The 21476-nt window shown below is 46.5% G+C and overlaps 3 protein-coding genes across 11 annotated transcripts; 1 reads left to right on the forward strand and 2 right to left on the reverse strand.

The window, feature by feature from the left end:
• Positions 1 to 59: 59 nt before the first annotated feature.
• Positions 60 to 7430, reverse strand: LOC102222477 (WAS/WASL-interacting protein family member 2-like). Of its 8 annotated transcripts, none has more exons than XM_023349156.1 (9): positions 7271 to 7430; positions 6656 to 6735; positions 6448 to 6580; positions 4427 to 4456; positions 4144 to 4266; positions 3146 to 3781; positions 2851 to 3063; positions 2610 to 2711; positions 60 to 1850 (listed from the first exon to the last, which is right to left on the reverse strand). In XM_023349156.1, the coding sequence occupies exons 2-9, from the start codon at positions 6716 to 6718 to the stop codon at positions 1810 to 1812; spliced, it is 1341 nt and encodes a 446-aa protein (XP_023204924.1). In that variant the 5' UTR covers positions 6719 to 6735; positions 7271 to 7430; the 3' UTR covers positions 60 to 1809. The 8 variants fall into 8 exon arrangements, with proteins under 8 accessions (XP_023204924.1, XP_023204921.1, XP_023204923.1 ...); XM_023349153.1 differs by having other exon boundaries at positions 4216 to 4266; positions 6289 to 6580; XM_023349155.1 differs by having other exon boundaries at positions 2992 to 3063; positions 6289 to 6580.
• A 646-nt stretch (positions 7431 to 8076) lies between these two features.
• Positions 8077 to 10488, forward strand: LOC111611653. The gene is made up of 9 exons (XM_023349160.1): positions 8077 to 8162; positions 8360 to 8453; positions 8738 to 8861; positions 8996 to 9153; positions 9234 to 9376; positions 9448 to 9625; positions 9700 to 9839; positions 9912 to 10074; positions 10296 to 10488. Exons 1-9 carry the CDS (start codon positions 8146 to 8148, stop codon positions 10359 to 10361), a joined length of 1083 nt encoding a protein of 360 aa, XP_023204928.1. The 5' UTR covers positions 8077 to 8145; the 3' UTR covers positions 10362 to 10488.
• Positions 10489 to 11517: 1029 nt separating this feature from the next.
• On the reverse strand, positions 11518 to 21136 carry LOC102222730 (nuclear receptor subfamily 1 group D member 1-like). Of its 2 annotated transcripts, none has more exons than XM_023349149.1 (7): positions 20857 to 21136; positions 16908 to 17165; positions 15619 to 15852; positions 14036 to 14574; positions 13758 to 13943; positions 13165 to 13375; positions 11518 to 12400 (listed from the first exon to the last, which is right to left on the reverse strand). In XM_023349149.1, exons 1-7 carry the CDS (start codon positions 20972 to 20974, stop codon positions 12180 to 12182), a joined length of 1767 nt encoding a protein of 588 aa, XP_023204917.1. In that variant the 5' UTR covers positions 20975 to 21136; the 3' UTR covers positions 11518 to 12179. The 2 variants fall into 2 exon arrangements, with proteins under 2 accessions (XP_023204917.1, XP_023204916.1); XM_023349148.1 differs by having other exon boundaries at positions 16908 to 17168; positions 20857 to 21135.
• Between the last annotated feature and the right edge of the window lie 340 nt (positions 21137 to 21476).

The raw sequence follows: 21476 nt of genomic DNA on the forward strand, positions 1-21476 counted from the left end.
AGAAAAATTAATTTTACAACTTTAATTCTCAGGATTAATCAGAATCCTTTAGCCAAGAGTCACACAGAGGGACCAGAAGCTGCTGGAGTTTATTCAGAGACCAGTTAGACCAGTTAGAGAGCATGCAGCTGGACTGGGACTGCTGCAGGACGACACCGTCCTCTGCAGCCAGGGGGCGACACCGAGTGTATTCTGACACAAACAGCAAATCAGGAGATTTCTGAACCAGCATGGAAACCCGGAACCAGTGGAACCGGACAGGAGAACGTTCTGCATGCAGAAACATCAGGAGGTTCGCGAAGAACATGGCCAGACCAAAACACACAGGAGCTGCAATATTACAAATATATACAGAACCAGAACCGCAGGAGAGAGTCCAGTCCGAGGAGAAGAAATGGAAATCAAAACTAAACTTTTATTTTTGCAGAAACCACAAATGATCATTTTAATATTTTTATTAGTAAAATCAAAGATTTGCTCCTGGGCTCAGGTTCTGGTCAGAACCGGACCGAGGTCCGAATGACTCTTCGGCTTTACTCAGAACCTTTTGTCTCATCCACATGGTATCTGAACGCCTTCGGACCTTTTCCATCATTTTATCCCAGAATAAATTTGATCTTTTATTAATTTCTCCTAAACGTTAGGAGATGCTGACTTCAGTACCAGAACCTTTTGGGTTCTCAGAATGACAGAAAATAACGTTCAGAATCTCAGAACCGCTCCGATCCATCAGAACCTCCATCCAGAGTCCAACTGGATCTAACCTGACCCAGTTTCTGTAACTGGGTCGATTTTCCCAGAATGCTCCAGCTCAGATTGATGGTGGTTCTGACCCGGTAGAACATCCAGGACCATCTAGATCCAGCCAGCTCCTCATCCAGTCACAAGTCTGTCTCTGGAGGACTTCCTGTTTCTGTCCAATCAGAGCCCAGAGAGCAGAAAGACATGCCCACTCTCACATCTGATTGGTGAAACTGGACCTGGAGGTTCTATTGAACCTGCAGCAGAACCAGAACCATGGGAACCCAGCAGGAGCTCAGAAAAAATACTTTGATATGATTTAAAATTTTCTGAGAAAAGGAAGGAATCACCATGGCAACCAGTGACATCACTTAGCAGCTTCTTCTTAACCCTTCAGAACCAACAGATGGGTTCTGCAGAATTTTGTACAAAATTTTCAAATTTTAACTTTTTTCTTTCAGATTTCAGGATCAGAACCAAACGGTTTTGTTGCCCAACGTGCAGCTGCAGTGAATCATGGGAAACTATGAAGCAGGTCCGTTTGTCCTGGTTTGGTCCATGTTGGCACTTAAAGAGGCGACCTGTTTAGGAACCGGCCCATTTGGACGCGTCGTCAGCGATGATGATGATGATGATGATGATGGTGAATATTTACAGGTTTTTAATTCTTCATAGAGTTTGATCTGATTCAGAGTTCAGATCCAGAACCCGACCCGGATCGTTGATTAGTGTTTCTGTCAGTGATGATTAAAGAATCTCTTAGTTTTCTGTCATTAATAACTTCATCTTCATCCTCCAGAACCCTCCCGGACCCGTCAGAACCCGGCCCGGTTAGCTAACAGAACCAGCAGCGGGCCTCCTGCGGCCATCGGATCAAAACGAAAAGTGCAAACAGAAATCCAACACGTGAAGGAAGACGCGCCGCTCCTTTAACCAGAGTCCTCCTCTCTGATTGGTAGATCTGTCAGACATCTCCTCAGCCAATCAGCTGCAAGTGAAGATGAGGTGCAGATGGACAAACAGGATGAAGAAGCAGGTGAGGGGGAGGAGAAGGGAGGAGCTGGAGGTTCACCTGCCGACAGGAGGAAGAGGCGGAGCTCCCCTCATCACTGAAACAGAAACAGGAAGAGCCAATCAGAAGACAGGATTCAACTTTAAACTGTTAGCCGTTCCCCTGCTAGCTACGCTTCTTAGCATAGCTAGTTGAGACTTAGTTTGCTAAAACTTACTAAGTTCTAAACATTTAGCTAATGTTTATGATTAGTTAGAACACTAATCATAAATATTGGTTTACCTAAAGAGCTAATCACAAAAATTAGCCTTGCTAATGCTAAACAGCTAATCATTAACATTAGTTACACTAAACCGGTAATCCTAAACTTAAGCTTCTCTAAAGAGCTAATCATGAAAATTAGTTCAGTTAATGATAAAAAGCTAGTCGTAAAATTACAGAAACTCTGCTTTTGCTAAAAAGGTAATCATCAACATCAAGTAATTATAAACATTTGTTTCACTCACACTGAAATGCTTATCATAAACATTACTTCCACAAACACTAAAGAATTAATCCTAAGCATTAGTTCTGCTAATACTAAAGTGCTAATCATTAGGATTAGTTTTCCTGAAGAGTTAATCATAAAAATGACTTATCTAATGCTAAAGAGCTAATTGCAAACATTAGTTTGACTAATGCTAAGGCCATAGCCAGAAACATCGGCTGTGCTAATGCTATAGAGTGAAACCAACAGGTGATTAATGGAAGCAAAGACTAATGCACTGAAAGAAAAACAAGTTCTGCTATTAGCACATTAGCAGCTTAGTGGGTAAAGTGTCTGTTAGCGAGGAGGCAGAGTTAGCGAAGCTGCTACCTCGGCTAGCTCTGCTCGGGTAGATCTTGGTGAAGTGTCGGTACTCGTCCGGAGGCGGGAAGTCGTCCAGAGGATGGAAGGAGTACTTGGACTCGAAGTCGTCTGCAGGAAGAGACACGAGTCAAGTTTTAACTCAGTAACAAGTCATTTCTAACATGGAGGGTCAGAAACAGCCGAGTCTCTGAGAAACAGGAAAACACAAGAGGAGCCGTCACAACCGACCAATCAGGAAGAGACTCACCAACAAAGGAGCGAGGGATGGAGGAGGAGGAGTGTCCGTTACGGAGGGGAGGGGGTGGCGGGGGAGGGGCGGCGGGGGTGCGCGAGGGAGGGGGGGGAGGTTTTCCTCTGGAGGGGTGGTCCGAGGAGAGGGAGGGGCTACCGTGCGTCCTGTAGGGCGGAGGAGGCGGGGCTTCTCTGCCGGCCACCCTCGCTGACGCCGGAGCAGCAGGAGCTGAGGAGAGATTGGTTCAGGAGATCAACGGCGTCCTGTGATTGGCTAAGAGCAAAAGGTGGAGGATAATGATGTCACTCACCTGCACCCCTGCTGGGCGGCTCTCTGACAGGGGGCGGCGGCCTGCTGGCACCCTGCTGGGACGGCGTGGGCGACGCTGGTGGCGGTGGAGGGGCGGGGCCTCTGGTAGGGGTGTGGCCTCCTGGTGAGGGGGCGGGCCTCTTGTTGCTCAGAGAGTTGTGGCGCTGCGGCAGTTCGGGCGCCGCCTCGCCGCCCCCTGCTGGGCTGTTGATGCGGTACGGCGGAGGGGGCGGGGCCAGCGTGGAGCTGGAAGGGGCGGAGTTTCCCCCAGAGGTGGGGGGGCGTCTGCTGTTGCTAGGAGACGGGGGAGGCTTGGCGGGGAGGGGCGGGGTGTTGCTGGGTGTTGGTGGAAGGGGTTTCTCTCTGTTGTAGGATGAGGAGGGAGGGGAGGGGGCATTGCCACGGCGACCGAGGGGAGGAGGAGGAGGAGGGGCGGAGGAGGAGTGCTTCATGCCGGCAGACGGGGAAGAAGGGGAGGCGGGGGAGGAGGAGAGGTTGGGGAGCGAAGGTCGCTGAGGTCGAGTCGTCTCTGTCGGCGACAACGCCTGAGGGGAGGGGCTCTCTGCGTCGTCATGGCGATGGCTCGGAGGGCGAGGCGCTGCAGAACGGGTGGACGGAGGTCGTCCCGACGACGAGTCTGAGCGACAAAGAGAGGGTAGAATAAAGTATTCACACCCTGGAGCAAGGCCACTGAAAATTCAGTGGAAGGAAAATCTGTCACAAACTCTGTGTGGCCTGCATTAAACCCGTCAGATCTACAGCTTCACCTTGAACAAAACGTGGTGGTGGCAGCAACAAGCTGTACAACCAGCCACTCTGAACTCACAGCTACAGATATTATGGGATGGTTTAGACAGGTCTAGTTAAAGTCCAGACCTGAATTCAGCTGAGTCAGGAGTCAGGAGACTCCGGGGTTAAAACTAGAAGCCTGCCACACTTTTCAGCTGTTTAGTGACAAATGGTCTTCCTTCCACCGAGTGTTCCTAATCGGTTCCTGACCTCCTACTGGCTTCAGCTTGGGGACTCCGCCCGTGAACAGGCCTCCGATTGGAGGAGCGGAGCTCGACTTACTTCCTGCCACGCTGCCATTGGCTCCTGCGGCGGCTCCGCCTCCTCTGGGCTCTGGGGACCAAAACCACGGACAGGTGAGAAGGCGCGGGGCCTGGTGTGGGCGCTGTGCTCTACGATGGGTTAGTGTGAGGCGGGATGCGGGTGGAGACGGTGAGGTGGGATGAGGTGGGATGAGGCGGTGGTGAGTGAGACGGTAAATTAAAGTGTTTACGCTCGCACGCCGCTCCGATGACATCATCGCCAGCACAAACAGTCAGAAACATGTTAAGAATCAGTGACATCACAGGTGATCAGAGAGCACAGGAAATCAAAATACAACAACTGGTCATCAACTCTGAGCCCCTCCCACTCCTGCTCAGGCCCCGCCCCCACAGGGCTGCAGATTTCAAAATAAGAGCATCAACATGACTCACTAACAGGAGGAATTTTTCTACCATGTTTATAAGTAGGGAGATGAATGTTGATACACATAATTCTACTGAAATTATGTGAAACTCACATAAGAATAAAAAAAAATAAGTTATTCAAATAAAAATATTACTTAAGCTGACCTTGAGACACAGGATTATCCCCTTATCTTCTTAAAGGGTCAGTGTCATGTGTTTTCTAAACTCATAGCCCCATTTTATAGTATAATCCAGTAACTATAATACCTTCTGTTGTTATAAAAATGCTATACATACCAAATATGACTTAGAAAATTGGCTTTGAAATTTAAGGGACTGAAATTGGGTCTCTGTCTCTTTAAGAAACTCCTGCCTTTCTGAAGCTTTTTAGCTTTGCTCTGAGCAGTAGCTGCTGTAACAAGCTCAGCAGTTCCTCCAGCTAATTGCTAACCGCTGCTGGCTAGTCTGAAGGAGCTGAGGGGGGGAGGAGCTTTGGCTCAAAGGCGGGGCTAGGTCCACCCAGGCGTTTTGCGGCTGAATGGTTGCCATGGAAATTTAAGACTTTCTCAAAAATGCATGAAAAGATCAAAGCAGGAAATAACATTAAAACAGAATGGAAAGATTAAAAAATGACTACACAAAACCTCCTTTTTAAAGTGATTTCTACAAGTCTGTGAGATTTCTGTAGCCAATCAGTGTTGGCGCTTTAGAAACGCCCCCAGCAACGCTAACTGAGCTTTTCCTGAACCAGACTTTAAACTAACAGCAGCTGCAGGAAGCTGCAGTGTCTGGCTAAGCAGCCGCTCTGTCACCTGTCCACCTGCTACACACACACACACACACACACACACACCTGAGCTCAAACTCAGCAGAGACAGGAAGAGCAGACATGTCGGTCGAAAACGGAGAGAAACAGGAATGGATCAGATGAGAAAAGAGAGACAAACAGGAAACATGGACGACCGCGTCGGGCGCTTCACGGGTCGCTGCGTGTTTGGAGTGTGTGTGTGTGTGTGTGTGTGTGTGTGTGTGTGTGTGTGTGTGTGTGTGTGTGTGTGTGTGTGTGTGTGAGAGAGAGAGACAGTGAGGCGCCTCCCATCCTGGATCCAAGGCCTCAGAAGTCACAATACAACAAAATTTTAGTCATAATATTTCAAAAATTAAGTCATAATAATAGAACAGTCAAACGATGAAAAAAATTCTGATATTGTAATATTTTGAGAAAAGATCATAATATTCCTGGAATTAAGTAGTCATTTCCAACATGGAAAATAATTGAAATAATTTAATATTACAATATAATAATAATTATTATAATAATTTAAAATGGGATATAATTCATCTTTTAACACATCAACATCCAAATATTATGAGCAGAACTTTGAAATGACTCAGCGTGTCAAGAAGAAAGAACTGGGAACTCTTTAAAACTTTTTTCTAGTAGTTTATGACGTTATTCTGTGATATTATGACTTTATTAACGTAATAAAAAAATGTTTTAGTCCAGCCTGATTTTCCATCGTGATTGGCTGTCGAAGGGCAACTATGTTTTATTTTTATTTGGTCGACATTCAGCCTCAGTTTCTATGACCCCTCCCCCCTCCCCCTGTGGACGCTAGCGGCTGATTAGCCCTGAGCGCAGCCTCCTGCAGCCGGCCTAAAGCATGTCAGAACACAGAGGTCTTACTGTGGAGGGACGGAGAGGAGCTCGGTCCTCCAGCCTTCTTCTGGGCCTCCTCAGACAGCGCCCCCTGCTGCTTGGGCTGGCTCTGGCTTAGGTACTGGTATAAGCGAATGTATGGGTGCTCTGTGGGAGGTGTTTGGCTCTTTGGTGTTTGAGTCTTACTGTCGAGCAGAGGAGCGCTGCGGTCGTTCACCACCGCCACCTTCTTCAGCTTGGTGCCTTTGCAGATGTCCGACAGCAAGGCGCCGCGACCTTTGACCTCCTCCCTGTTCAGCTTTGGAGGGGTGGTGTTGGCCTGAGGGGGGGAGACGCTGTCAGTGTTTTGATGATTGCTGCTGCTGTTCTGAGGCAGTTTGGAGTTTAACCTCACCTGGCTGAAGGTGGGGGGGGGAGGCGGCCCCCCTGGGGGAGGAGGAGGGGGCGGGATGGGCATCCTGCTGCTGATAACACCTGGAAGACAACAACCTATCACCAGCAGAACCTTTCCTCTGCAAACCTATCATGTAAATAAATAATCTGCGCCGGTTAATCCGGGATATGTCTCCCTGATCCACCGTTTATTAGATCCGTTTTATGAATGGAAGATTATGAATAAAGACTCGTTCAGCACCGGAACCATGTGGAACCGGTTCTTTAAAACTGGAACCGGTCCAGTCACACCCAAACAGACGGAATCAGAGGCACATCGCATCTTCTTCTGGTCCTTCTGTTTTTCTTCAGCTGCAGTTATCTCCGTTAGCATGATGCTAACATAGGCCTGATTCTGTATGAAGCTAGGTTAGCATCGGCGATGAGCTCATGTTAAGCACTTTAAATTACTAAAAACTAGTAATATCCGTACCAGAACCATACAAAGTTCGGTTCGAAGCCTCTCTGTGCTTCTGATCATCACAGAGAGCCGCGGGCTGCGCGGCTAGCTCCCCCTGCTAAAAGCTGACCGCAGCATCACCGTCACACCTGCACAGGTGAGATTGGCTGCTCCTACCTGAGAGCCTGAACGCCTCTCCACCGGTTAGCTCATCCTCCCAGCTGTGGGTCTGTGGGTTAACAGGCCGAAGCTCGGTCCGGTTCGGTTCAGTCCGGTCCGGACGCTATAGAGAACACCGCTAGCTTGAGAGCTGCAGAGGCAACACGAGGTCACGTGATCTGAGTGTCTTGCTGCTGAAGCTGCTTTTATATTTATTTGGCTTTTTTTCAGCTGCCTTAAAAATTCATGCTATTTATTTTGCTTCCTGCTGTATTTTTTCTAGATATGTTTTTAAATAAAAAGCATTTTTATTTATTATTATTTGTAATTTTTTGTTGAGTCTGACATATATATATATATATATATATATAACTTTTACAGAGGAAAGTAAGAAATAAAAAGCTCCGAGAGCTTTTCAGTTCTTCAAATAGATCATGTGTCTTATGGAAAATGTTCTCCACATTAATGCAAGAAGTCAAGATTTTAACCAATCACTGAAAGTTAACATAGTAAAAGCAAGAAATCTATTGTTAAAAATCAGAAATTAAAACTCATAGGAACATGTTTACACGCACTTTATAAAGGAAGTAAAAATCCAATCAGATTTATTATAAATGAAAATAAACGGAGAAGCTTAAAGAAAGAATTGAAAGAGTATTAAAATAGACAAAGAAAGACAAACTTTACTCCCAAAAATCTACTGGGAAACATCCCGTGAATGATGATCAATTTAGTAGTTAAAGAATTGATATAATTGTTATAGAATTGACTGTTTATCTGCTGTTTTACCCTCTAGTCCAGTAGGTGGCGGTAATAGACCTCCACGCTGGTTGCTCACCGCTTGAAAACACCAACAGAGGAAGAAGAAGAAGCGGGGAGATTTGAAAACAAAAATGGCGAAAGTTCGGAGGTAAGTTTTCTCTGAAAGATTTGAAAATCTTTTAGATTGTTGTTAAAAAGTTATTTAATTTGAAGGACTTTTAACTTCCTGATATACAAGTATAAGTATATACCTGTAAAATGATCTTAAGCATTAAAAACGGCATTTTTATTAATTAATCCCAGTCCGGTTTTGTCTGAATCTGACGCTCTGTTTCTGTCGGCCAGAGTTCTGGAGCGCTGTGACCCGGTCCTGTTGGAGCCCTGCGGGGAGCCCGAACCGGACTGCGCCGAGGCAGCAGGGACGGTTCTGTTCCTCACGGTTAGTACCTGGTCTCTGGTCCAATCATTCACGGAACACCTGATGTCCGTGGTTCCGAACCCAAATCTCTTTTATCAGCATTATGAGAGTTGTGCTGTAAAATGATTCCGCCCGGAACAGAATAATGCAAATGTATAAGTCAAGACCTTTTGTGTTAAAACCTCTAACCTTGTGAGGAATCGAGTTTGTGTTAAAGCTGTTAATAAAATGAACGGAAGTTAATACAAAGCCCTCATATGTACAGAAATACAAACTTGTGTGTGTGTGTGTGTGTGTGTGTGTAGGAGAGTCGACGAGTCCAGAAGGTTCTGTGGCGTCAGCTGTTTGTTCTGGACTCCATGATGTTCTTACTGAAAGACCTTGAATCTGCCCAGCAACTGATGACACTGCCCTGTCCCCCGCCATCTGGTACACACACACACACACACACACATTTACCTGGATGGACGTTTTACTGAAATGTGTTGGAATCAATAAAACAGGAGGTGCTGCAGCTTTAGTGCAGGTGTGTGTGTGTATTTACCTCTGTGTGTGTGTGTCAGAGGGCGGGGCTCGCAGCAGGTGGAAGGCTCTGAAGGCGGAGACCAGGTCAGGGATGGAGGAGACGGAGTCGCTGCTCAGATCCCTGCAGGACCGAGTCCAACAAGTCCAGCACAGGAGAGACAGAGTCACAGCGCTGCTGCAGCTGCTGCACATCAAGGTGGACACACACACAGAGAAATACACACACCCCTGCTCCGTCCACATCGTTCTTATGCCCCGCCCCCGTTTCCCCGGCAGCGGCAGCATCAGGATCAGCTCATTGTGTCGCTGCTGAAGGCCCAGAATGCTTTGCAGTCATGTGACCTACAGCTGGAGCAGCTGAGGGCGGAGTCAGAGGCGGCGCTCCATCAGCTGGTGTCATGGCGGCGCCTCAGAGACCTGTGAGTAGATGAGGCACATGACCGGTGAGGGGAGAGGCTCTGATTGGCCGTTAACTCTTACTTCCTGTCAGGCTGCAGGAACACGCCACGGCCACACAGGAAGTGATGCAGATGCAGCTCCTTTCTGTCGACCAATCAGAGCTGCTGCTGGAGATCAGGCCCCGCCTCCCTTCCCAGCCATCAGCCAATGAGCTGCCGCCACCGAGGCTGGTGGTCAGCTGGCGCCATGACGACAGATTCACCCTGCAGGTAACGCTCAGACCTGTAAATGCTGCTGCTGATGTCACTTCCTGTCCATGTGACCATGTGACCTGCGTCTCCAGGTGGAGGAGGAGTTAGCCGGGCAGGTGGAGGGCTGCGGGTCGGGACGTCGCGACGTGCTCAGCGCCGCCCTGCTGGACGTCCTGCAGAGCTACATGGGCCAGGCGGCGCTGCTGGCCGAGATCCACAGCCTCAGGGCCAGGTGAGGCCACGCTCCCCGTCCAGCCCAGGTGGTCTTGCTGTGTCGTATCTGATGTCCGGCATTGTGTTGCAGCTTCGCCATCGACTGGTGCCCGGCGAAGCGCCTGCTGGTCTACCTGAAGTCGGCGGCGCTGGTTTGCCACCTGCAGGTGGAGGACGGCTACCCTGCAGCCGGGTCGGCCCGGCTCAGCTCGGTGCTGCGGGACGGACGGCCAGTCGACACGCAGGGACTGAAGGTACCGCAGCCTCTGATTGGCCGCTCTGTGAGCCAATAGGAGTGTCTCTGTACCGTCCAATCAGAAGCGGCTACAGTTTAGATGTCAAACCATTTAGAGAAAGTTTCAGCAGATTTGTCACCTGATTCCAGATTATTCTGAATTACTGATGAGATTATTGGATAAACTGAGTCAGATTATTGATTATTGATCTGATCGGTTTCTCTGTTTCTGTCTTCCAGCCTCGTAAAGCTGAACTCTCTCTGACCGACTGGCTGGTTTTCCTCTGCAGTAGTCCGCTCATCTGAAGGAGGGACAAGCTGTCCTCCAGTCTGTCCCAGTCTGACCTCCAGTCTGTCCCAGTCTGTCTCTCAGGTTTTTCTCCCTTTTCTGTTTTGTGTTACTTTGATATAAAATAATAAAATAAACTCTCTAACCATAGTAACGGATTAATTTTTCACACGTGAAAATATTCTCTAATGTTTCTGGTTCAAGTTTGTGGGGGGAAATAATCCATCTACATTTACTTATCTATATCTATTTAGATCCATATGTTATAAAAATACTTATATACATTTATGAACCTATATAGTTAGTTTATATAGTCATATGAATATTCTGTATTGATTAATTTGTATGTATTTACACATATTATGTAATCTAGAAAAATAATTTTTATAAATAATTTTTAAAATATTTCCTGGTGGATGTAAAAATTTTAAATAGTATATAAAATCAAAAATACTTTGAATTAAATTAGTCACTGTAGTTTTTTTCTAAATAAAACAAATACAATGGAAACTAAACCATAAAACCTCCTAATGTAAATAAAATCTGAATTTAAGCAGCTTATGGTTGAAACGGTTTTTAACAGTAAACAAACCGAAGCTGTCATTCTGCAAGCCGCCGCCAGGAGCCGCTGTTCGCCTCCACTGCAGCTCTGTGACGTAGCATGTCTTCCCGTCTGAACTTGCACCTGATGTTCATGAATCACACGTTATCTGATGATGATGATGACGCAGATCAGGTGAGCGCGTGCAGCCACGGAGTCACGTGACCAGATAAAATAAATTAATACTGCAGGTAAATACAGACTGGCGGTCTGCCTCTGCTGACGGAAGGTTTGAAACTTTCCCCATCCTACTCATCTCTTTCAGCATTGGGTTAACACCAGAACCGGAACCAGAACCTTTCAGTCCAGTTTAAAGCCGAACTCTGTGATTTCAGCAGGAAACTGACTCAAAGTTTAGCTCGGCTCCACTTCCGGCCAGCTGGCGCCTGATTGGTTGGATTTATCCCAACAGGAGCGAGCGACCAACCATCCATCCATCCATCCATCCACGTCGGAAGGGGTGCAGCGAGATTTTTACTAATTCGGCAGAATTTTTTAATTTAACATTTTATTATAAAAATCATGAATTAAACTCCTTCCATCATAAAGATTTTAATTATTAAAAGCTGTTTGGTGTTTTATTGGTTTTAGGCAGGCGAAGCGGTGAAAGCAGGAAATGAGTCACAGATCAGCATCTTCAGATCAGAATTTATAGAAATACTTAAATGGTTTTGCAAACATTAAAATACAGACATGAGAAGATTTCCTGCCTGAACACTTTGTGCTTCTGCTGCTCATCCAGAGGCTTCAGAGTTTCACACAGACGAGTAACAAACAGCAACACTTCAAGTATATCTGGATGTTTCAGTATTTACAGGTCTAATTTTCAGCAGAGGCGCCACTCAGCATCTCGCCGTCTCATTGGTCCACGGAGCTGCCTCCTCTCCTCATTGGCTGCTGGTGCCGACGGGGGCGGAGTTAATCCCTCAGAGCAAATGGAAGAGCTGAACCTGAAGCACCTAGTGCTGGAAGTCTGGATCAGCAGAGCTCCTAAACATCTGGATGGGCTGATCTGCTGACAGGTGCAGATGTTTTGTGAACGAGGGTCCTGCCAAAAAGCAGGAGACTTTTGGAAGAAGATCTTTGTTTCCATCCAGCTGCTCTGGAGAGCACCAGGGATGATGATGATGATGGTCTTGACAGGAAGTGGGAATGTATGATAGTTCGGATCAGGCGAGCAGACTCTTATTTTGGCGGGCGCATGTGTCTGTTCCAGCAGTGCGCTGCAGGGTCATCAGGGGTCGATGCGGAAGGACAGCAGCTTCTCTGAGTGCATGTTGTTGAGCGTCCGCAGGTCTGGTAGCCGCAGCAGCAGCTTGGTGAAGCGCGGTGAATCCATGACAGGCGGTTCACCGTCGGCGCCGCCGGCCGTCTTGTTGACCAGACGGCGAAGTGTCCGGATCAGGTTCTCCTGCAGATGCTCCACGGACGACAGGTTCTCGATGCCGGACCGATCTGTGAAGGAATAATGGCAGTTAGGTCACTGACACCAGTTACCTAGCAACCAGAGCCCATACCTTAGCAACCAGCAAAGGAGGAGGAGGCTACCTGTTAGTGTTTGCTTTAGACAAGCTAACAAACTAGCGACTGCTAACCCTAGTTTATCCAATGCTAACGCTGGCCTATCCAGTGCTAATGCTAGCATATCCAAAGCTAATGCTAGCATATCCAAGGCCTATGTTAAACTACCAAATGCTAAAGTTAACCTACTCCATGATAAAGCTAACCAATCTATTGCTAACCCTAGTCTATCCGAAGTTACCGCTAACCCATTCAAGGCTAGTGATAGCATGTACATTGCTAAAGCTAACCTAACCAATGTTATTCTTAACCTAGCTTATCTGTGCTAACATTCAGCAGAGGAAGAAGGCTATCCAGTAGGAGGCTATCAGCTTAGGAATGCTAGTCTCCAAAGCTAACGCTAGCCCATAGCTTGTAGCCTCTTTGTCATTAGCCAGTGCTGGCAGCTGCAGTTACCGGCCAGGATGAAAAAGGGCAGCCAATCAAAGGAAGTAGCCACTGCTGGATGCGCAGCAATCTTAGTCTAGTTTGTTTAGGGTTGGGGTCACTTTCAAACCTAAGGACGTTGTACCAACTGTATGGCAATGGCAGCACCATACTGTGGGCTTTTTCATTGCAAATCAAAGTAGTTCAAAAGGAGGACGGCTGTTAGCTGGTAGGGAGACACCTGGAGGTCCAGGAGGCGTGTTGACGCTCACCTGCAGACACCAGCACCACGGCGGTGAACAGCCCAAGCTCTTCGGCGCTCAGCGCCAGCGAAGCTAGCTTCTGACTGAAGACAAACATGGCTGCCAGCAGCTCGTTCATCCCCATCGCATGGAGCTCCTCCAAAGAGTAGGTGGCGCCAGAGACAAACGTCACCGTCTGTTCCTTCATGTTGAACAGTGACGAGAAGCGCACCATCAATACCTGGAGCGAGAAGAAACAAACGTTTCTATATTTTATCTAGAAAAACAAGAACATAAAATATGTAATAAATATATATAAATGTTCTCTCAATGTTTCCCTTAGTTAGGCAAGAATCACTAACTTTAAATAATTATTAGGAGTCTATTTACAAAGTGACAGACGCTAAACTCTCTTGGTTAATAAGTCAAATAAATATGGATTTGGCTAACAGTAGCTAACTTTTTTAAAATAGAATTTGACAGAATTGATTAACAGAATCTCTTTAGAGCACAAACAGGTCAGGCTAACCTTAGCTAAGAAAACTTGTTTTTGTTAGGTAGAAGTATAAACTTATAAATTCCTAAATCATGACCCTGATGTCTGTGATGACATCATGGTTTACCTCGAAGGTGCCTGCTTTCAGCAGGGTGACCTGGTCGTTCTGGGTCAGAGCGTTGAATCCTGGGATATGCTTGGCGAACTCCACCACTTCCCTGACGGCAGGCGCGAACGACAGCGAGAAGTCCTCCCAGATCTCCTGGGGCGTCTTTAAAGGGTCGGCATGGGGCTGCAAGTTCATTGGACAAGCCTGGGAACGATAAGATCCTGTTAAGCTAGCAGCACTTAGCGGAGGTTAAGCTAGCAGCAGTTAGCGATGGGCATTAGCATCCCAGGTCTTACCAGAACAATCCCAGAGCGACTCTTCGGTGGACAGCTCTGCCTCTGGGTCATATGACTCTGTCCTCCAATCACATTGCTGGAATGCTGACTCCACCCCTTGTTGCCATGGTGATTGCTTGTGTTCTTGTGACTCTGCTGCAGGAAGCAGTCCATGGTGTTTTGGTGATTATTGTTTTTGCTGAAACCGTTCCAAACGCGGTTGGGACAAAGCTCCGCCCCCCCAGGGTGGCGGTGGGCGGGGCTAAGCTGCGGATCGCTCAGCTTGTCGTGCGCGTACAGGAAGGTTTCACGGTGCGCGCAGGCGATGGTGCTGATGGTGGAGTGGATCCCAGGGCTGAGGGGCGGCGAGGAAGGGGGAGGAACAGGAGGAGACGGCTGGGAGCCGATGGCGCCCTCTTGTGAGGAAGAGGAGGAAGAGGACAGGCTGGCGCGCTGGAAGTCGCTCTGCAGCTGGTCGTTCACCATGTTGTTCATGGCGCTCTGCATCTCCGCCAGCATCCGCTGCTTCTCGCGCTTCGGGATGCGGCCGAAACGCACGGCTGCAGAAAGAAGAGGAGGAGGAGGAAGGTGAGAGCAGGAAGGGGGCGGAGCCTGAGATACCCTGGACAGCTCCCCCGGTGGACAGGTGAGGTGTCATAATCTACCAAGTATCTATGACAAATTACAATGACTTATAAATATTTAAACATGTCATCATTTTTAAATATATACAATAAATACAAAAGTAATTTATTAAATATAGAATAAATTATATATTATTTCATGATTTAATAAATTATTTCAGAGAAGCAAACAAGGAATAAATTGTCTTGACTTGTTGAAGCAGCCAATCAGACATCAGGGTTTCCCCTAGTCCTGCCCACTGAGGTTAATGGCTAAAGTTAAATTAGATAAGATAAGATATATCTTTATTGTCATTGTCACAAGGACAACGAAATTCAAAAGGTGCCATCAGTCGGTGCACATGCCCAAAAACAAAAAATAACTGTCTCACAATTCACACACAACGCAAGAATCAACAAACTGGCAAAAAAAAACACTTAATAAGAACAGCCACATTCTCACATCCATCATTTATGATGATTAATGTTTGTTTTTGATTGCATTTAGTTTTGTTATTGCTGTCGGGTAGAAACTGCCCTATTATATATAATTATATATATATATATATTATTATATATTATTATATATTTATTATATATATTATATTTATTATATAATTATATATAAATATATTATTATTTTATATTATTATATATTTATATATATTATAATTATTATATATAATTATAATTATTATATATAATTATATAATAACCCTAAATTACCCTAGTTTAAATTAATTCACGATTCAGACCAGGAACATGAAATAATTTATTAAATCATGAAATAATTATATTGTGTTCTTAAAAGAGAATCAGATCATTTAATTGCGACACATGATTGATTCTATATTTAATGACGTTTCACTCAATAACTGCAATGTTTTTGAGGGAAACGCCGTGGACTCTGATTCCAGGTTGTTGCAGCGGTGGGTGACGGCGCGGCGCGACGGCGCGGTGCGACGGCGGCGGCGGACTCACCGTCTCGGCTCATGCCCACAGAGAGGCACTTCTTGAAGCGGCACTGCTGGCAGCGGTTCCTGTTGGTCCTCATGATGCTGCAGCTCTCGCTCTTCACACACTTCTTGTACTGGATGTTCTGCTGGATGCTGCGCCGAAAGAAGCCTTTGCATCCCTCGCAGGCGTGAACGCCGTAGTGGAAGCCGGACGCCACGTCTCCGCAGACCTTACAGAGCAGCACCATGCCGTTCAGCTCTGAAACAAACCAGACCGTCAGGAAGTGCTGACAGCTTCACGTTACAGTTAGCTGCATCCAGAGAGCCACCACACGGTTTGCTACGCAGTCAAACATCAGCAGCCAAAACATTGTCTGGGGTTTTTCAACTGTTTTAGACTCATTCTGATGAGCTGAATCCAAAAATCACATTGGTTTTACTCTATCAGGTCAACTTTCTGAACTATGGAGCAACATCAGCATCAAAATGCATTTGTTGTTCTCACATGTGGATCGGTTTCCTGAGGAGATTCCAGGTGTAATTAACCTTATCAGAGTTTATTAATCCAAGTTTGTGATATTTAATGAATACACTTTTAGAAAACTTGTTATTCTCTTGAACTTGTTTTGGATGAGAAATTTTGACGGAATCAATTAAGTCACAAAAATCAATTTAGTCAGAAGATCGGATAAGAATAAAACCCTGACTGAGAAACATGGATCCCAATTTTGGATTCAGCAGGGCAAAGTCCAAATTCAGTTGAAAAAAACATAAACAGCTTCCAAAAAATATTTTTAGTAACCCAGAGTTATTTAGCCTGAAAGAAAATTGAGATAGATTTTTCAAACTTATTTTTTCTAAATGTTATTCATTCATTTCTAAATGTCACAGTTCCAAACTAAGTATTTAGTTAGCAAACTAAGTTTTTAGCTTCAAAGGAAATGTTTCGTTTCTAATGAAACATTTAGCTAGCAAACTAACTATTAGCTTGCTAGCTAAATGTTTAGTTAGCAAGCTACGTTTTTAGCTCTAAACCAAATATTTAGTCATTATGCAAAATATTTACCTGCAAAATAAATATTTAGTCAGCAAACCTTTGACTAAATTAATAATAGATATTTAGCGCCAAACAGTTTGAAAACTAAATTGTTTGTAAACTATATATTTAGTTTGAAAATGTGACATTTATAAATGAATGAAAATAAGTTTGAAAATAAACCTCCATTTTCTTTCAGGATAAATAAACCAAATTATTGCTGCTGATGTTTAACTGCCTCACAGGAAACCGGAAACGGATCCATCTTCACCACTTACTGGTCAAACTGGCCACAGACTTGCTGGGCGATGCTCTGTGAGGGCCAGTGGCGTCAGCGGCAACGCCCCGCCCCCGCGGAGAGCCGCCTGCTGAGGAGGAGGAGCCGTCGTTGCTGAGGAAGGACGGCAGCGAGGAAGAGGAGGAGGCGGAGCTGGCGTCCGAGTTCTCGCTGTCCACGGAGTCCGGGCTGGCCCTGGAGTCCGGGCTGGCCCTGGATGGGGAGCCGCCGCAGGAGCCCACGTAGGAGATGACGCCCCCTGCTGGAGGACAGAGGCCTGCAGGTGAGCATGGGCCCCTTCCCAAAGTATTCACACCCGGGTCCAAACACAAATTTCAAAATGTTTTCAGGAAAGACAAAGACTTTTTGAACAAATCAAATCTGAAAAGTGCGGCATGTGAATGAATCCAGCCCTCTTTATTCTGATGCCGCTAAATAAAACCTACAGTGCCGCTGTCTGTTACCCTATGAGGAAAGAAAGGAGCAGAGCAAAAAGGAAGAAAGATGGAAGGATGGCTCGTTTCTAGCAGCCTGAGTTTCAGGCAGCAGATACAGGAAGTAGTGATGCAGCCAAGCTGCAGGCGGCTGCCACATGGAAACCGTTCTGCTGTTTCAATGACTGCTTCATCATCACCACATGTAGTTTAGCATGGCTGTGACATAATGTAGCATCCCTTTGGGTTAGCTTAGCAATACTCTGGGTTAGATTAGCTTCCATCTTGGTTAGATTAGCATCCATCTGGGTTAGCTTAGCATTACTCTGGGATAGTTTAGCATCACTGTAGGGTAGCTTAGCATCCCTGTGTCAAAATTTAGCATCCCTCTGGGTTAGCTTAGCAATACTCTGGGTTACATTAGCATTGCTCTGGGTTAGGTTAGCTTCCATCTTGGTTAGATTAGCATCCCTCTGGGTTAGGGTAGCATTACTCTGGGATAGTTTAGCATCCCTGTAGGGTAGCCTAGCATCCCTGTGACATAATGTAACATTACTTTGGGGCTGCTTAACATCTCTGTAGGTTACAGTAGCATCTTAGCATCCATCTGTGGTAACCCAGCATCCCTCTGGGCTAGCTTACCATCGCTCTGGGGTAGTTTAGCAACCTAGCATACATCGTATAATAGCATAGCACACCTGTGTACTAACTTAGCATCCTAGCTCACATATATGGTAGTTCAGTATCCCTACTGGATAGCTTAGCATGTCTACGGTACTTTACAATCTTTCTGTGATAACTTAGCATCTGTCTTGGTTAGCTTAGCATCCCTCCGGGTTAGCTTAGCATTTGCTTGGAAGGTTATTTTCTTTTTGTTGTTGTTTTTAATCCCTCTGAATCTTTTGCCTCTGGGTTTTAGTTCGACCTCCTTCTGGGTGTTTTCTGCATTTCTGGGTGTTTTTTTGCGTCTCTGTGAGGGAATTTAATGTCTTCTTCGTCATATTTTAGAGGCTACGTGTAAATAAAAGCTAGCTATGAAGCGTGTAAACGGAGAGGTTTGATCCCTGCAGCCCTGACGGCTCTCTGACGCCGGAGAGGAAATGGGACCGTAAAGAAGAATGGAGGTCTGGAGGCTGCAGCTTCACGCAGCATCTTCCTCCTCCTCCTCCTCTTCCTCTTTGTGCCAGCGGCGTCACGCCTCCAGGCCACGTGGCTCCTCCACACACACGGCCTCACAACGAGACTGTGGGAAGCCCCGCCCCCAGTCCTCACGTTCCACCACCCGTCAGTGTGACGTCACATTGACAGGAAGTCCCGCCCTCTCTCAGCCTGTTCCTCTGCTACTAGTTTTGGACGTTTTCTGTCTTTCTCTGGTTTGAATATTAATTTACATTAGATCACTTTTACCAACAACAATAAAACATTTTAATTCTCATTTAGGAACAAACGTTATACAGGAAGGACAATCTCACAGTGCACCAAGTAAGAGATGTTACAGTAAGGACAGAATTTAATAAAGTTACCATCTTCTGACGTTTTCTCTGAGGTCACGCTGTGTGTCTCTGATAAACTCAGGTAAATGACCTGGACGTGTTTCACCCTGAAAGTGTGTCAAACACACCTGTGTGTAACATTAGAACGGCTGCAGCTCATTGGCTCGTTCCTTTTACAGGGAAAACAAAACTGTCCGTCCTGATTGGTTGGGAAATGTGACACTGATCTGACTGGACAGAGGACATACCTGACAACAGCTCACCTGCAGGAAAATACCTGCTCAGGTAACACATGCTGCTCATCAGGAAACAACACATCACAGAGAACTACAACTCCCAGAATGCTTCACAGCCACTCAGAGAGCAAGACAGGGCTTCATCATACAGATAGAAACCTGAAGTTCCTTTGACCTACGTCAGTTTAAGGTACAGACGGTAGCCATGGAGATGGCTCCAGCTGTAGCAGAGACTTATGGGTAACGTAGTCAGTGATATGTTAGCTTTCAGAGAAGCTAGACCGTGTTGTCGTCTCAAAAGTATTCAAGCAAAAAAAGTAAATTTTACTTTCATTCCAAAAAAATATTAATTGTAAATCTAAAACCTAAAAGGGAATGTTGCAGATTTCTGAATTACAAGAAAAGCATCTACAACAGAATCTGGGTTTCTTTCAAAATGCTGCTATTTTTAGCCAAACTTAAAAAATTAAATAAAAGCTGATTGTTATGCTTTTTGCTGAGAGTCTCTGCTTAATGCAAAACTTAACATTTTCCTGTAAGAAAATGATGTGAAATAATGTTAGTCTGACTACAAATAAAACCTCTCCACCTCCGTGTCATTTCTGAAATGCAGCTGGGGGCCACACACAATCACCCCAAGGCCCCCAGTGGCCCCCGGGCCGCCCTTTGGACATCCTGAGCAAGACCTTTCTGTTTGGACTGAGTCAGAATTTCAGCTTCAAATGATTCACGTCATCTCCAAACACCAAGCGACGCAAACAATCCAAACCTCTGGAACCAGAAATACGACACGACAGGGGTCACCAGAGGTCAACGAGCTGGACTGATCAATTACTGATCAGTCTGCTATCAGGAAGCAGAAAGAGAGAACCAGCTTCCTGTCACGTTTCACACATCTTCACCCAGATTATCCTGGAATTAGCGTTAGCATAATCTGGAGACATCTTCCCAAAATTCCTTCAATGCTTCTTAAATCCAGGAAGCAGGATCAATAAGTGTGTGTGTGTGTGTGTGTGTGTGTGTGTGTGTGTGTGTGTGTGTGTGTGTGTGTGTGATAATGCTTCCTGCTGCAGGTGAGTCACTGACTGGATCTCCTCCTGACTGCAGTCACCTCTGACAGGATTCAACTTCCGGCTAACAACAAAACTCCAGCTTCCGGGCATTTACCAGAACGTCTCACCTGTTCTGTTTGCTACCTGCTCCAGGGGGCGTGGCTACAGCAGGAGGGGAGGGTGGGGCAATGAGCTCAGACACCGCAGCAGCCAATCAGAGGCCGTGCTGCTCCGTGAAAACAAAGCGCACATGGCTGACTGCGCCGCTCCATGTGAACACACACACTCACACGCCCGCACCGTCCACCAGAAACCGAAAGACCTGCCGTCATCCTGACCCACTTCCCGTAAACACGAGCGCATTCACGGTGACGGTCCTCGTGACAGACTGGCTGACATGTGCGCGAGGGCTCCGAAAGAGGGGTCCAAGGCCCGGCTGATGACCGAAACCGGACCGGAACACACCCCCTCTGTGTGGCTAACGTTCCCTAGAGCAGAACCGGACTCCTGTTAAAAAATGACTGGACCGGACTCCTGTTAAGTTCTGGCCGTTTTTACCCGAACCCCCCGCAGCGCAGCCGCAGTGACCTCCTCTGCTCCGCTCCGAGCCGCGCACCAACCATCACGCACGCGCCGACACATCGGCTCAACAATTCACATTAAACACCGTGCACGCGCGCCGTGCCCGACTCTAACCCCCGTGGACCAGGATCCCGACCCAGAGCCGTTATTTACCTGAGTTATTGTTGTTGTTTGAGTCCATGTCGGTGGTCGTCAAGCCGAGCTGCCGTCCAGTCACGCACGCGCGTGCTCGGTAATAGTCAGGCACACCTCCCGCCAGCCGCGTGGACATGCGGGAGCAGCTAAGGAGCAGAAATCCCGCAGGAAGAGTCTGTTGTTCTGGTTCTGTCTCTGGCACAGCTGCTGCTCGCGCTTCCAACTGCGCGCAGACCCTTCATCATCATCATCATCATCGTCATCATGTTCCGGAACTCTGCTGCCGCACGCGGCAGAAAACGGGACCACGTGACTGGGGAGCGCCTCGTGCCCCAATGACACACTTTCCCGCCCCTCCTCCTTGCACGTGGAGCGGAAGCAGACTGTTACTCTGGGCAGGCAGAGTGGCATTGTGGGAAGTGTAGTTCGCTTCTTTCCCGTTACTGCAGCGGGTTCTGGTTCTGCTTGACCTCCTGCATCCCTAACATTTTAGCTGTAACATATTTTTATTGTAATTAAACAGAATTTGTTCTTTGAATTGTTCATTTATTGTTTATACTTTTCGTAATTTACTCTTTCAGATCATAATTTTTATTTTTCCCTTTTTCTTGATATCCTTCTAGTTTGCTGATCCCGTT

This window comes from Xiphophorus maculatus, chromosome 16 (assembly GCF_002775205.1).
Source record: "Xiphophorus maculatus strain JP 163 A chromosome 16, X_maculatus-5.0-male, whole genome shotgun sequence".
Classification (NCBI taxonomy): Eukaryota; Metazoa; Chordata; class Actinopteri; order Cyprinodontiformes; family Poeciliidae; genus Xiphophorus; species Xiphophorus maculatus.